Source organism: Mustela putorius, unplaced genomic scaffold (assembly GCF_011764305.1).
Source record: "Mustela putorius furo isolate JIRA1106 unplaced genomic scaffold, ASM1176430v1.1 tig00003845_pilon_pilon_pilon, whole genome shotgun sequence".
NCBI lineage: Eukaryota > Metazoa > Chordata > Mammalia > Carnivora > Mustelidae > Mustela > Mustela putorius.
The window spans coordinates 35080695-35095201 of record NW_025421998.1 but is presented as its reverse complement, the minus strand read 5'-3'; the positions used below and the strand labels follow the sequence as shown (position 1 = coordinate 35095201).

The following is a 14507-nucleotide window of genomic DNA, read 5'->3' as shown; positions in this document are numbered from 1 at the left end:
TCCCGATCTTGGGGTCGTGAGTCCAAGCCCCACAGTGGGCTTAGAGATTATAAAAACAACAACAAAAAGTTTTTTAAAAAATCACTAAATCTTGATGCCAGAAAAAGTAGTAACAACTTGAAGAAAAGTAACAATCTTTGTTGTTATTAACGCCTTTGCAGCTTATAAAACACTTTCTAAAACATTCCTGTTTCATTCTTACATCCCTGGGATTTGGGTATGAAGTGAATGGCTTTTCTGAGCTTCCCTCAGTTTAGAACCACTAGAAAGTTTCCTCAAGGAGGAAACTTACATTTTCACTGATTCCACTGTTCACCCACTCATCTAATCTAAGAATCTCAATTTACAGGTGAGAAAAGAGACCTAGAGATTTCATCTTTTTCATTCAACAAATATGAACCATCACTGTCTCCTTTACCATCTATACTTGAGGAAATTTTATTCATCACTCAGTACCAAACTCTGCCTCCTCTCTGATGTAGTAAGTGATGCCTATTCTAAAATTCTGTCACAGGGCTTCCTAACTTATAGGACCTTCTTTTAAATCTAAAATACTTTCATGACATCAACTTTCATGATTGATTCACTTATGCCTTTTAAACAGTTATAGTATATTGTATACTAAGAACTGTGTTACTAAGGATGAAATGGTGAACAAGACACTCTTTGCACTGGAAATGCTATAACCCCACTGAGAAGCCCAAACATTGATTTGTTATCCAGAGAAAGATAACAAATACCTCTGCAAACCACGCTAAACACCAGAGTTTTCATACCATATCACTATATGATGTATCATATCATTTCAGATTTCAACTAACAATTACAAGATACACAAAGAAAAAGTATGGCCCACACACACAAAAAAATGGTAGTCAGTAGAAACAGTCCTTGAGGAAACCAAATATTGGACTTAATATACAAAGACTTTAAACAAGCTATTTTAAATATAGTCAAATAAGTGAATAAAATTAAGTCTAAATTCCTAAAGAAAAGTATAAGGATAGTGCCTTACAAAATAAAGAGTATCACTATGAAAGAACCAAAGAGGGGCGCCTGGCAGGCTCAGTTGGTGGAGCATGCAACTCTTGATCGCAAGGCTGTGAGTTCAAGCCCCATGTGGGGTATAGAGATTACTTAAAAAAAAATTTTTTTTTTTAAATAATAAAATTTTTTTTAAGATTTTATTTATTTGACAGAGACAACAAGTAGGCAGAGAGGCAGGCAGAGAGAGATGGGAGGAAGCAGGCTCCCCACTGAGCAGAGAGCCAGACATGGGGCTGGATCCCAGGACCCTGAGATCAGGACCTGAGCTAAAGGCAGAGGCCCAACTCACTGAGCCACCCAGGCACCCCATAAGATAATAAACTTTTTTATAAAGCAAAACAACAAATGAGAAATTCATTAGAGGGGCTTGACAGATCTGAGGAAAATCAGTAAACTTTAACATATAGTTTAACTGAAATTATGCAGTCTGGGGAAAAGATTAAAAAAGAATGAAGAAAAATGAACAGAGCATGAGAATCTGTGCAACAATATCAAACATACTAACATGCATAATAGGAGACCCAAAGGATGGGACAGAAAGTAGACAGAATATATGAGGATACAATGCCCCAAAACTTCCCAAATTGGATGAAAAACACTAACCTACATACCCAAGATGCTAAAGAAAATTCTAAGTAGGAGAATCTCAAAAAGATCCACTCTTAGCAAATCCTTAACACCCCTGACCTTTTGAATAAAGCTCAAATCCTATATATTATCTAAATCTTTGTTCCCATAAAAATATATTAAGGTACAAACCAAATTATAATTATTATCTGTCTCATCTACCACTCTTTCTCCTAAGCATCCCGGTTTTCTCTACTCCTGGTTTTAGTTGGTATCTCCATCCCACCCACAATTCCAACCCACTTTTAAATTGTCCTGCCTCATCTTATTCTGGAAAATTATACCATTAAAGAGAGAAAGAACACTAGCTTTTATTTTGGGCCTTCTATGGGCCAGGTGCAATCTCCTGCCTCTCACCTTTACCACCATCCCATCCCTATCATTCTAATACATTTAAAACTAAACTTCCTACAGTTTCCAAGTCACATCATAACTTCATGTTCTTGTGGATGTTGCTTCTTTATCACAGAGTTTGCCTTGCCTACTGCTTTGCTGATAGCTAATACTGATTTAGCATTCCCCCAAATCGTGGTACTCTAGGGTACCATACGCAATTTTGTTACCATAGCTGTAATCAGAATAAACAGACTATCTTACATCTGCTTTCCCCACTTGACTAACTTTCCTAAAAGACAGAGAATGTCACATTTACCCTTGTATCCTTGGTGCTGAATCCTTGATGTTATTACAGCTGTTGTACTACAAATGTTTATTGAATCAAGCTCACAAAAATTGCACAGGGTGATAATGAGTGTTGTCAATTACAACTTTCTAGTTAGAATTCTAATTTTCAAAAAATCTAGATGAATACTTACTTCAACAGAGAAGACCTCATCACGTTTGATTATTGTGGATTCAGGAGTCACGGCTGTTCCTACCCTCTGAGGACTATTTATGTACATTTCATCACTCTGTGAGTGCTCAATATTCAAAGCATGGTATGTTGACACATCATGTTTGCTGCTTGAAGTTTTCCTCTTTTTTTTCTGCTTCTTAGAAGGATTCTGCCCATCAGACTGAGCTTTCCTTTGTCGAAACTGGGCAAGCTACAGAAAAAAAGACATTGTCCTTATCATTAGAGATACTTTTTCTTTAGCACCTCTGTGAAAAAAGCAAGCATCTTTGGAGTCATTTTCTTTATAAGATCAAACCATCATTAAATGATAACTAACTAAAGGACATGTGTTATAGTCCTTGATACACCTACTGAATTGCAAAGAAATTAGGTACTTCTTTATAACTACTATTCAATTACTAAGAAATGAAAATGTCACGTCTAAAGAAAAAAATTAGTCCAGAGTTGCATAAAATAGGGAAAACAGGTACTTCTACTGCTTGGTGAGAGTATAATCTATCTTAGATTATACTATTGTTAGATTATTCAAAATTATACAAAAATATAAGAGGTCTAAATGTGTTTACCTTGTGAAATTTCTGGGACTTCTACTAATTTGTACTAAACGTAATTAGTCCATGCAAAAGATTTAGTTTTACAAATGATCACTAAAGCCTTGTTTCTAACGGGAAAAACAATGAAATAATTTAAATGTCAAACAACAGTGCTTCCTATCTCCTAATCACTTTCATATCATCGTAAGGATTTCTGCCATCTCCTAATGCCATGCATACATATTAACTATGTAACATGTTTTAACTAGTGAACTTATCTAAATTTATTTTAAAAGGAGATTTTCTATTCCAGTATAAATTAAAAGCCAGTATCACTTGTGATTTCCTTAAAGAAAAGAGTAAATAGAAATGAATATAATGAAAACTAACACTACATTATTAAAATTTTAGTTAGGTATTACTGCTGAAGGTGATAAGATAAACAGGCAAGTGTTAGAGGAGTATTAAGGATATATGAGCATCAAACAGACTTTTGGCTAACTGTAATCATATTGACTAAAAAAAATCCTGGAAAAGTATTAACTTCCTTATGATACTACTCACTATTATTTAATATTGGATCAGGCCATCACCTAAAATATCTTAAAATATCTTTTTTTTTTATAATAGTATTTATTTGACAGAGATCACAAGTAGGCAGAGAGGCAGGCAGAGAGAGAGAGAGAAGCAGGCTCCCTACTGAGCAGAAAGCCCGACGCAGGGCTCGATCCCAGGACCCTGGGATCATGACCTGAGCTGAAGGCAGTGGCTTTAACCCACTTAGCCACACAGGTGACCCAATATCTTAAAATATCTTGTCACCAAGATCTTGTCACCTAAAATCAGAAGTATGCATTACATACTTTGGGTAACACTGGATTAACTCAATTAAAATTATGTTAATGCAAACAATTTTAAAGATGTTTATATAAAGAGTATATATGGAAAAATAATAAAGATGTTTATAACACAGTGGTATATATAATATTGCAACAGTATCTTTTTTTAATAAAAGGAAAATGGTGTGCATCTCTTTCAACTAAGACAAGCAGGGCTCAGTCTCACAGCCTTCAGAAATTCTAACTAGCTTGAATTTTAATAACATTGTGTATATAGGCACAGATAAATTCTGGAAGAATATAACCACAAATTTGGTATCTCTACAGAGTGGAGATTATAGGTTATTTTCCTTATCCTTACTTAAAATTTCCTTTTTTATGCAACACATTTTCTAAATTTTATATGAAGTAACTAACCACCAATTCTTAAATTTAATTTGAGCTGCTGGATCACTGAGAGAACAAAAGCATAAGAATAGGTGTAAGCTGCGTTGTGCCTTAAAAATAGGAAATCTATTACCAGCATATTAATTATATAACTATTAGTTAGACCAAGCATAAAGACAGCCAGTAAATTTCTTATGATATTAAGTGTTAAAACAGTCTTAATGATGTTGGTATCATTAGGTATCAAAATATGTGACAAATACCAGAACTTAAAGAATAAAACAGAGCATATTTTATACTTATTTTGTCTGTTGCAGATGAAAAGGATACAGCATAGCTATGCAGTAGTGATTACATAATAAAGACATCTAACTCATAAGTCGGAAATATCTAATCAATCACTGACGTTGTAAAATGTAAAAAAAGTATCACATTAAAAATTTTCCCTAGTTTATTTAGCAACTAGCCTGTTATTCCACCTCATGTCTGCTTAAGGAACAGATGCAAGACCAGTTGCCTCTATTTGTACATTATTAAGCTGCTGGAATGCATTTAAACTACTTTGGAGGATAGTAAATTCATTCTTAAAAATAAACCAACTGAAACACTATTACATATTATCTGAAAATAGAATCAAAAGTCTAGGCACATCATTTTAAAAAGATTCCTCAGAACACAAAACCAAGAAAAATACTAATAATGACATTATTGGTATTTAAGTTCAACTTCAGAAACTTCTTAAAATTCCATGTTGTCTGTGTTAGAAAATATGCCCAGAGAGCACAGAATATAGATAAAGATGAATATTCTGTTTAAAATCCTGACTTGTTGAATTATATACATAATTTATATTTAATTATTTTATTAAATAATAAATAGGTATTAAATAATACCTAACAAAAGAGAAAACTAAAGCTGTATTTTTAAAAGCTTGATTTTTTAAAAAACACCTCTGAGACAATAGTATCCATTACTAAATGAACCCAAATGAGAAAGTTATTGATAGTGAATAAAAAGCAGAATGGTTCTTGGAGTGCCTGACTGGCTCAGAGGAGCATGTGACTCTTGATCTTGGGGTCATGAGTTTGAGCTCCACTTGGGAATAGAGATTACTTAAAATAAATAAATAAAAATTAAAGAGTAGGGGTGCCTGGGTGGCTCAGTGGATTAAGCCGCTGCCTTCAGCTCAGGTCATGATCTCAGGGTCCTGGGATCGAGTCCCACATCGGGCTCTCTGCTCAGCAGGGAGCCTGCTTCCTCCTCTCTCTCTCTGCCTGCCTCTCTGCCTCCTTGTGATCTCTGTCAAATAAATAAATAAAATCTTTTAAAAAAAATTAAAGAGTAGATTTTTTTTTTATGGTGTTTAGAACAAATCATTTCTAAGGACAAAGAATTACCAAGACATTGTTTTAGGCCTTGTACTGATTATACAAAGTCATACTATTTTTTTTCAGCACAATTAACTAGAAGGTAAACAGCATGAGGGTAAGGACTTCTGTTCAGTGCTATATATTCAAAGTCTGGAACAGTACTAAAAAAATACATGTGTGAAATAAGATAACTTATCTTTTTACAGAAAAATCACCACTAAAAACATCACTTTAAGCACTGTTCCAGAGAACCAGACAATTAAAATACAATATAACAGGCATATCTAATTCTACTATCTAGAAAAGTTTCATGGTCTTGGAATTAAAATCGGCAATTAAATGAATCAAAACACAAAATAATCCCTCTCATCATCTCTTTCTCCATCAGGCAAAACAATACAAAGCAAGACAAAATTAATTCTCAAAAATAATGCCCACGATAGTTTTTTAGCAAGAGTTCTATTTCATAAAAATATACATAGAACTTTACAACTCAACACCAAAAAAACAGACTAAAAATGAACAGAGGTTCTGAATAGAAGTTTCTCAAAGAAGACACACAGATGGCTAACAGTGCATAAAAAGCTACTCAACATCACTCATCATCAGGGAAATGCACTCATCATCAGGGATATCACAATGAGATATCACTTTACTCCTGTCAGAATGGCTAAAATCAAAAACAAGAGCAATAGAAAGTGTTGCTGAGGATGTGGAGAAAATGGAAACCCTATGCATGTTTACTGGGAATACATATTGACACAGCCACTGTGGGAAACAGTGCAGAGATTTCTCAAAGAAATGAAAATAGAATTACCATATGATCTAGTACTTCCACTACTGGGTATTCACCCAAAGAAATTGTAAACACTAATTTAAAAAAAACACATAGACCCAATATTTATTGCAGCATTATTTGCTATAGCCAAGATACAGAAGCAACCTAACAGTTCATTAATAGATAAATGGATAAGAAAGATGTGGAACAATATACAATGGAATATTACACAGCCATTAAAAATGAGATGGTGTCAGTGGCTTAGTTAGGTGGGCATCTGACTTAATTTCTGCTCAGGTTATGGTCTTGGGTTGTAGGATCAAGTCCTGTGTCAGGCTCCATGCTAAATGTGGAGCCTTTTTGGGATTCTGTTTCCCTCTCCCTCTGCCCCTCCTTCAAATAGAGAGAGAGAGAAAGAATATCATTTGAGACAATGTGGGTAGCCTTGGAGGGCATTATATTAAGTGAAATAAGTCAGACTAAGAAAGACAAATACTATATATTTTTACTCATATGTGGAATTTGAAAAATAAAACAAACAGAAAAAAAGATAAAAAACCAAGACTCTCAAATACAGAGAAGAAATTGTAGAGGGGAGGTGGGTAGGGAGATGGGTGAAACAGATAAAGGTGAATGAGAAAACACTTGTATAGGCATAGAATTGTTGAATCATATTGTACAACTGAAACTAATAATGTTAATGATACTATTTATTTTAAAAATAAATATATAATGCCCAGAATAGCTTTTCAGCAAGAGTTCTAGTTCATAAACATGCGAGAGGCGTAAGATCCTAAGCCTAATTCCTTATACCTATCTGAGCTATTTTTATTTTAAATCTGAACAGTGGCAAGCTAGCAGAAACTCTACTCAATTAGCTAATCATCTGATATTGAAATGATAAACTTTAAATTACTGGGAAAACATTTATTCTAAAACATGCTGAAAATTCAGACTACGGCCATCTGTGTTTGTCATTTGGAAGCCAATTGTAAAAATGTTAACATATGTAGGCACAGAAATAGTTTCAAGATTTACTGGAAAGATATCATGTCCACATACACTTGTCTTTCAAAACTAATTCAAATCTCAGTATCTTATTCTGACCAGAACATAAATAAATGACTAAACGAAAATGATAATTTATTCCTTAAGTTCAATATTTATAACTTTGTATGTAATCATTCTCAATAAAACAAAGAACTTAAAAAATGCTGTATAAAAACATGCCTAGTTTTTATAATGGGACTCCAAAAAAACTACAAATTATAACCTATTTATCAAGTGTTCACTGAGTGTTAACAATGTGCCAGGCCCTGTGTTAGACACGAATCAAAATATATGGTCCTACTAATAGGATCTATTAGGCAGGGCCAGCCTATCACATCACTGAGTTGTGTGAAGCAAATAAGATAAAAGTTAGTGTACAATTTCATAATCAAAAGTACTCCTACATATCTTTAAGGAGGTGGTAATGGGAGTCTCTCATAGCCTGATTTTCTCAAAGACAATTTTTTTAAATAAAATTTTTCTTTTTTTAAAATTTAAATTCAATTAGCCAAGATATAGTAGTACATCATTAGTTTCAGATGTAGAGTTAAATAATTCATCAGTTGTGTATAACACCCAGTGCTCATCACATCTCGTGCCCTCCTTAATGCCCATCACCCAGTTACCCCGTCCCTCCACCCTCCTCCCCTCCAGCAACCTTCAGTTTGTTTCCTAGAGTTAAGAGTCTCATGGTTTTTCTCCCTCTCTGATGACTTTCAAAGGCAGCTTTTTAGAAGAGGTGTGGTGTGGGGGTTGAGTTTTATATCTGTGAGGATATCTTGGCATATGATAAGTATTAAATAGTTTATTTATTTAAAAAATATTTATTGACTGCCTATCATGTATCCAGCACTGTGTTAAAGGCAATACAGGTAGTAATGAATCAAATAGATACACACCATACTCCCATGAACTGTAATTCAGGTTGGAAGAACAAATAAAACAAATATAGATAAACACAAAAATATATAATTTCAAGAGATAAAAAATACCTTGAAGATAAAGTATAGGTACTAGAGAAAGCCTACAATGGAGATTTAATTTGGTTGGGGATGCTGGGAGAAATCAGGAAATACCCCACTGGAAATAAGAATATGGAAGCTGAGATTTGAAGATAAATGTGAGTACTTGCCTAAGATCATAATCAGCTAAGTGGCAAAATAGAACAAGAACAACTGACTCCAAATCCAGTATTTTTTCCACTATACCAATTTATATTCCGTGCACTGAGTTCCCTTTTTTCCTTCATTTATCATTGTACTTCAAATCCTAGGACACTAAGTTCAAAGTCACGCATACATGAAATCTCCAAACCAAGAAATACTTTTTTGACAAAACTGGGGGAAAAAACACATCCACAACAACAACTACAACACACACACACACACACACACACACACACACACGAGAGAGAGAGAGAGAATACTGTAAAATATTTTTAAAATGTTATCTAGTCTCTCCAGTTTCCATAAACAGCTGTAAGTTGAGCCATTTTTGCTGTAGAATATTTAAAAAATCCTAATTAATTCTAATTACAGTGACTATTTGTACTTGTCAGTGCTGCCTTTAAATCTTTTTAATACTCCTTAATGAACGCTGCACAACAATGTTGTACAAACTTACAACAAAATTCCAGGGGCCTAACTATGTAAACAAAAAGATTACAACAGTTGACCCAAAGACAATTTGTATGTAGGCCAACTGAAAAGCAAAGAAGACAAAAGCAGTATTTTCCAATACTACCACAAACTACTGGAAAATAATGGTGCCAAAAAGCCCCAAAAATATCAGATATGGAAAAGACCTCAGAACTTTACATTACTGAGCTGTAAGTTTTACTTATATGCTATAACCTCATTCAATGTAGATTTTTTAATAGTTTTGGAACACTATATGTTTAAGAAGAAAACAGATCCTGAACTCTAAGGAATCATCTTAATTTTGCATATTTTAACACATTTCATTGTGTGGCACATAGCAGACACAAATGTTTGTTGAATGAAAAATATTATTTCAAAAAGAATATGGATTACATATGATAGAGTACCAAATCATTATGTGTCAAAAGAGTCTAATAAGCTAGCTTTGTGACACTGGACAAGACACTTGACCTCAGCAGAACTCAATTTCTTCAAATGTACAATGAAGAGGTAGGTTAGAAGGACGTTTTAAGATTTCTTCCAGTTTGGGGACACCTGGGTGGCTCAGTGGGTTAAAGCCTCTGCCTTCAGCTCAGGTCATGATCTCAGGGTCCTAGGATCGAGCCCTAAATCGGGCTCTCTGCTCAGCAGTGAGCCTGCTTCCTCCTCTCTCCCTCTCTGCCTACTTGTGATCTCTATCTGTCAAATAAATAAATAAAATATTTAAAAAATTAAAAAAAAAAAGATTTCTTCCAGTTTTGGGGCACCTGGATGGCTCAGTCAAGCAAGTGTCCAACTGTTGGTTTCAGTTCAGGTCATGATCTCAGGGTTGTGAGATCTAGCCCTGAATTAGGCTCCACGCTCAACAGGGAGTCTGCTCTAGACTCTCTCTCCCGCTCTCTCTGCCCCTACCCTGCTAGCATGCATGTGCCTACACACACACTCTCTCTCAAACAAATAAATTTTAAATAATAAAGATTTCTTTCACTTTTAAGGGCTCTCTTGAAGAATTGTTTTCAACTTTTCCCTATCCTTTCTCCTCTTCCTACTCTCCATTATAAAGGAGGAAAAGCTAGAATTTTACATTATAAGAGCTTTTTAAAAAAAACTCTTGCTAGGGCGCCTGGGTGGCTCAGTGGGTTAAGCCTCTGCCTTCAGCTCAGGTCATGGTCTCAGGGTCCTGGGATGGAGGCCCGCATTGGGCTCTCTGCTCAGCAGGGAGCTTGCTTCCTCCTCTCTCTCTGCCCGCTTCTCTGCCTACTTGTGATCTCTCTCTCTCTCTCTGACAAATAAATAAATAAAATCTTTAAAAACAAAAAAACTTTTGCTTGAGGGGTGGCTGAGGGGGGCGCTCACTTGGTTAAGTGTCTAGCTCTTGGTTTTAGCTCAGGTTACAATTTCAGGGTTGTGGGACTGAGCCCAGTGTTGGACTCTGCACTGGGTGTGCAGCCTGCTTAGGATTCCCTCTTTCCCTCTTTCTATACCTCTCCTCTCCCTCTTTTAAAAAAATAAATACAAACAAATAAAAACCACTATTTGAAAAACAATAAACAGTACCTATTATTAAATGATCCCAAATGAAAAAAGATGATAGATATGGAATACAAATTAGAATGATTACTTTATAGGGCTTAGAACAAATCTCTAAGTACATAAAATTATTAAAATATTATTTTAGGCTGTTACTGACTATACGAAGTTAACTTATTTCAGAATAACTAGATGTTAAACTCCAGGAAGGAAGGGATTTTTAATCAAAATCAAAGCCTACATACTCTAAAAGTCTAGAAGAGTGCCTACACATACGTTCTCAATGAATATTTACTGAATAAAAGAAGATAATTTATTTTTTTAAAGGGTTTATCTGACAGACAGCGAGAGAGGGAACATAAGCAGGGGGAGTGGGAGAGGGAGAAGCAGGCTTCCCATTGAGCAGGGAGCCCTGTGGAGGGCTCGATCCCAGGACTCTGATCATGACCTGAGCCAAAGGCAGATGCTTAACCACTGAGTCAACCAGGCGACCCAAGATAATTTATTTTGTATAAAAAGAGGCACCACTAACAATAATTTTAGGCATTATGCCTCAGAACTTCAGAACATCTGTACAGTTTCTTTAAAAAAAAAAAATGGGGTGCCTGTCTGGCTCAGTCAGAAGTGCAGGTGACTCTTGATCATGGGATTGTGAGTTCAAGCCCCACACTGGGTGTAGAGATTATTTAAAATTTTTCTTGAAAAAGATGATGTATCAGGTTTATGGTTACATTATTGTATAACCATACAATGTAACTTATGTAACTGTCAAAAATAATGTTTTCAAAAAAAATTTTAATGTGAGAAAATGTTCTCAACATAAAGTCAGGGGAAAAGAAGCCCAAAACTGCATAGAGTATGATTCAAATTAAGTTTAAAAACATACATAGAAACGAAGAATCAACAAACTAATAGTGATTACTTATGGATGGAGACTATGGGTGATTGTTTTCTTCTTTTGAAAAATCCTCACTGCCTCCATCCCCCACAGATCTGTAAAGAATATTTGCCAATTAAATTATACCACCCTTTTTTTAAAGGACATAATACAACTACACATCTACCACAAATCTCATCCCAAAAAGGAGAGAGAAGGCACAGCTCCAGGAATACGCTGTCCTGGGATCTAGCCACTTTCATCAGCCTCTCCAGACACGGTTACTAAACCTCATAAGCCTAACTGCCAACACTGACAGGCCATTACATTTTCACTGTTCACATGCCATCTACCTCTGCTTCATTTCACTGTCACCTCAGTTATTAACAATGAACAGTGAAAATAATGGTACTCTGCCCCAATCTTATCTACTCTCTCCATATTATAAAGCTTAATCTCTTTAAAAATAGATAAAAAGCAGTGTACATACCATATAAAGAAGAATCCTTAAACCAAGTTGTATCTGTAACAAATATTCTCTCTCTCAGCAACATAAATACACACCAGTTTATTACTTGAGCTTTCATTTATAAGCCACAGGTTATAGACTATTATTCCTTCTGATACAAGTATCTTCTTTTGCAGGAATTCTCAACTGAATAATGGAAGAACTGCTACACCTGGTCAGTTCAAAGGCCACCCTTTGATGGGTCAGGTATCCAGTGTCCATCAGCAGCTCTAAAGGACATCTGTCAGAGATCACTTATGTGATGTAATAAGGTATATAATAAGCACACAAGTATCAGGGTTTTTTTCCACTTCATTTCCTCTTCCTACCTAATTTCCTCACACAGTCACTACTCCCCAAGAACTGAATAGACCTTGGGATCAGATCAAAATCTCCGCTGTGTATCAGAAGATGGACAAAAGGTAACACAGCAGCAATGTCTGTAACAACAAAAAAACTGGAAACAATCCAAATGTTCACTGATACTGGGGCAAATGCCAATAATGGAATACTATGCAGGAGTGAACACTCTCTACATGACACTGAACATAAAGCAAATCACTAAAAAGACTGCTTGCAACATGATACCATTAAGTTCAAAAACAGGAAAACCAACAAACTATATATATATAGATTTATAGTGTATATATACACTACACACACACACACACACACACACACACACACATATATGAGATACAGAAAAGCAAAGCAATGATAAACAAAATTCGGAATTGCAGCTACCTGAGGTGGTAAGAAGCTAGGGTTAGATTTTCAAATGTATTTGAATGTGCGTTATTTCTTAAGTTGGGTAATAAGTATAAAGTTAGGGTTTTTTGTGTTGTTGTTGTCTTTTTTAAAGATTTTATTTATTTATTTATTTGACAGACAGAGATCACAAGTAGGCAGAGAGGAAGGCAGAGAGAGAGGAGGAAGCAGGCTTCCTGCTGGGCAGAGAGCCTGATTCGGGGCTCGATCCCAGGACCCTGGGATCATGACCTGAGCCGAAGACAGAGGCTTTAACCCACTGAGCCACCCAGGCACCCCATTTTTGTTTTTTAATCATTTATCTTTTTTTTTTTTTTAAGTAGTTTCCACACTGGGTGTGGGGCTTGAACTCACGACGCTGAGATCAAGACCTGCTGAGATCAAGAATTGGACACTTAACTGACTGAGCCACCCAGGGGTCCTTACCTATGCATTTCATATTTATCCTTTCGTAAGTAAAACATAATTAATTTAGGTATTTCTAAAGTATGCAGAATATCCTTCTGAAGAAATCAGCCAATGCTCCTACCATCCACGACACCCAGGTCTCTCCTGTCACTATAGTTTGAGAAAAGAAGTGAGTCAATTCAATTCTTCTCCTGGAATTAGGGAACACGGAGGCAAGAAATGTCCAGAAAAGAACAGAAGGGAGGTGCATCTTACATGAATGATATAACCATATAAATCTATAAACATCCCTAAAATCAACCATAAAGTACAATTTACACAATAAACCTACTAGTCATGTTGCAGATTCAAATACTCTTCTCTGCTGTTTTCCTCCTGACATATATCATCCCTATTTCTTCAGTTACACACTAAGGAAAGTAGCTGGCATATGAGAGTTCATAATGTACACACACTCAGTGTTGCAGAATCACAAATAGTGATGATGTTATTGGATCAGTAACTTTTCTAAATATTGAGGATCTTTTAAAAAATACTGAGTCCTGGGGTGCCTGGGTGGTTTAGTTGGTTAAATGTCTAATTCCTGGTTTTGGCTCAGGTCGTGATCTTATGGGTCATGAGTTGAGCCCCACGTCGGGCTATGTGCTCAGTGCCTGCATGAAGATTCTCTCCCTATGCTCCTTCCCCACACACTCTCTCTCTCAAATAAATAAATCTTTAAAAAATAAACAGTGAGTCCACAGGCACCTGGGTGGCTCAGTTGGTTAGGCATCCAACTCTTGATTTCAGTTCAGGTCACGATTTCAGGGTTGTGAAATCCCTCTGTCTCCCCTACTGTGCACTAACTCACTCTTTCTAAAAAACAACAACAACAACAAAAAAGTAAGTCCTGGCTCCACGTGAGATATTCTGATTTCGGGATGAAGTGTGACCTAGGATTCACAATTATTTGAAGCTTTCCAGGTGCTTCTGTGCAACAAAGTTTGGGAACCACTATACTAGATGCTTATTCTATGAAGAGATGGCTCCCAATACTTGAGTAAATTTTCTCTCCCCCTCCTTTTCTTGTTTAAAAGTGTATATAGTTTTGGCTCAGGTCATGATCTCAGGGTCCTGGGATCGAGCCCGCATCGGGCTCTCTGCTCAAGCAGGGAGCCTGCTTCCCCCTCTCTCTCTGCCTGCCTCTCTGCATACTTGTGATCTCTGTCTGCCAAATAAATAAATAAAAATCTTTTTTTAAAAAAAGATGTATATAGTGAGAAATAACCTCATTAAATAGAACAGACTCA

General features: G+C 35.8%; 1 protein-coding gene across 7 annotated transcripts in view; it reads right to left on the bottom strand.

Moving 5' to 3' along the window:
* AKAP9 (A-kinase anchoring protein 9) overlaps positions 1-14507 on the bottom strand; it is a 194641-nt gene that overhangs the window by 132466 nt on the left and 47668 nt on the right. For all 7 annotated transcript variants that reach the window (XM_013047838.2, XM_013047840.2, XM_013047842.2 and 4 more), the window contains one exon: positions 2490-2720. In XM_013047838.2, coding sequence (XP_012903292.1) covers positions 2490-2720 — 231 coding nt within the window. The remainder of the gene's footprint in view (positions 1-2489; positions 2721-14507) is intronic.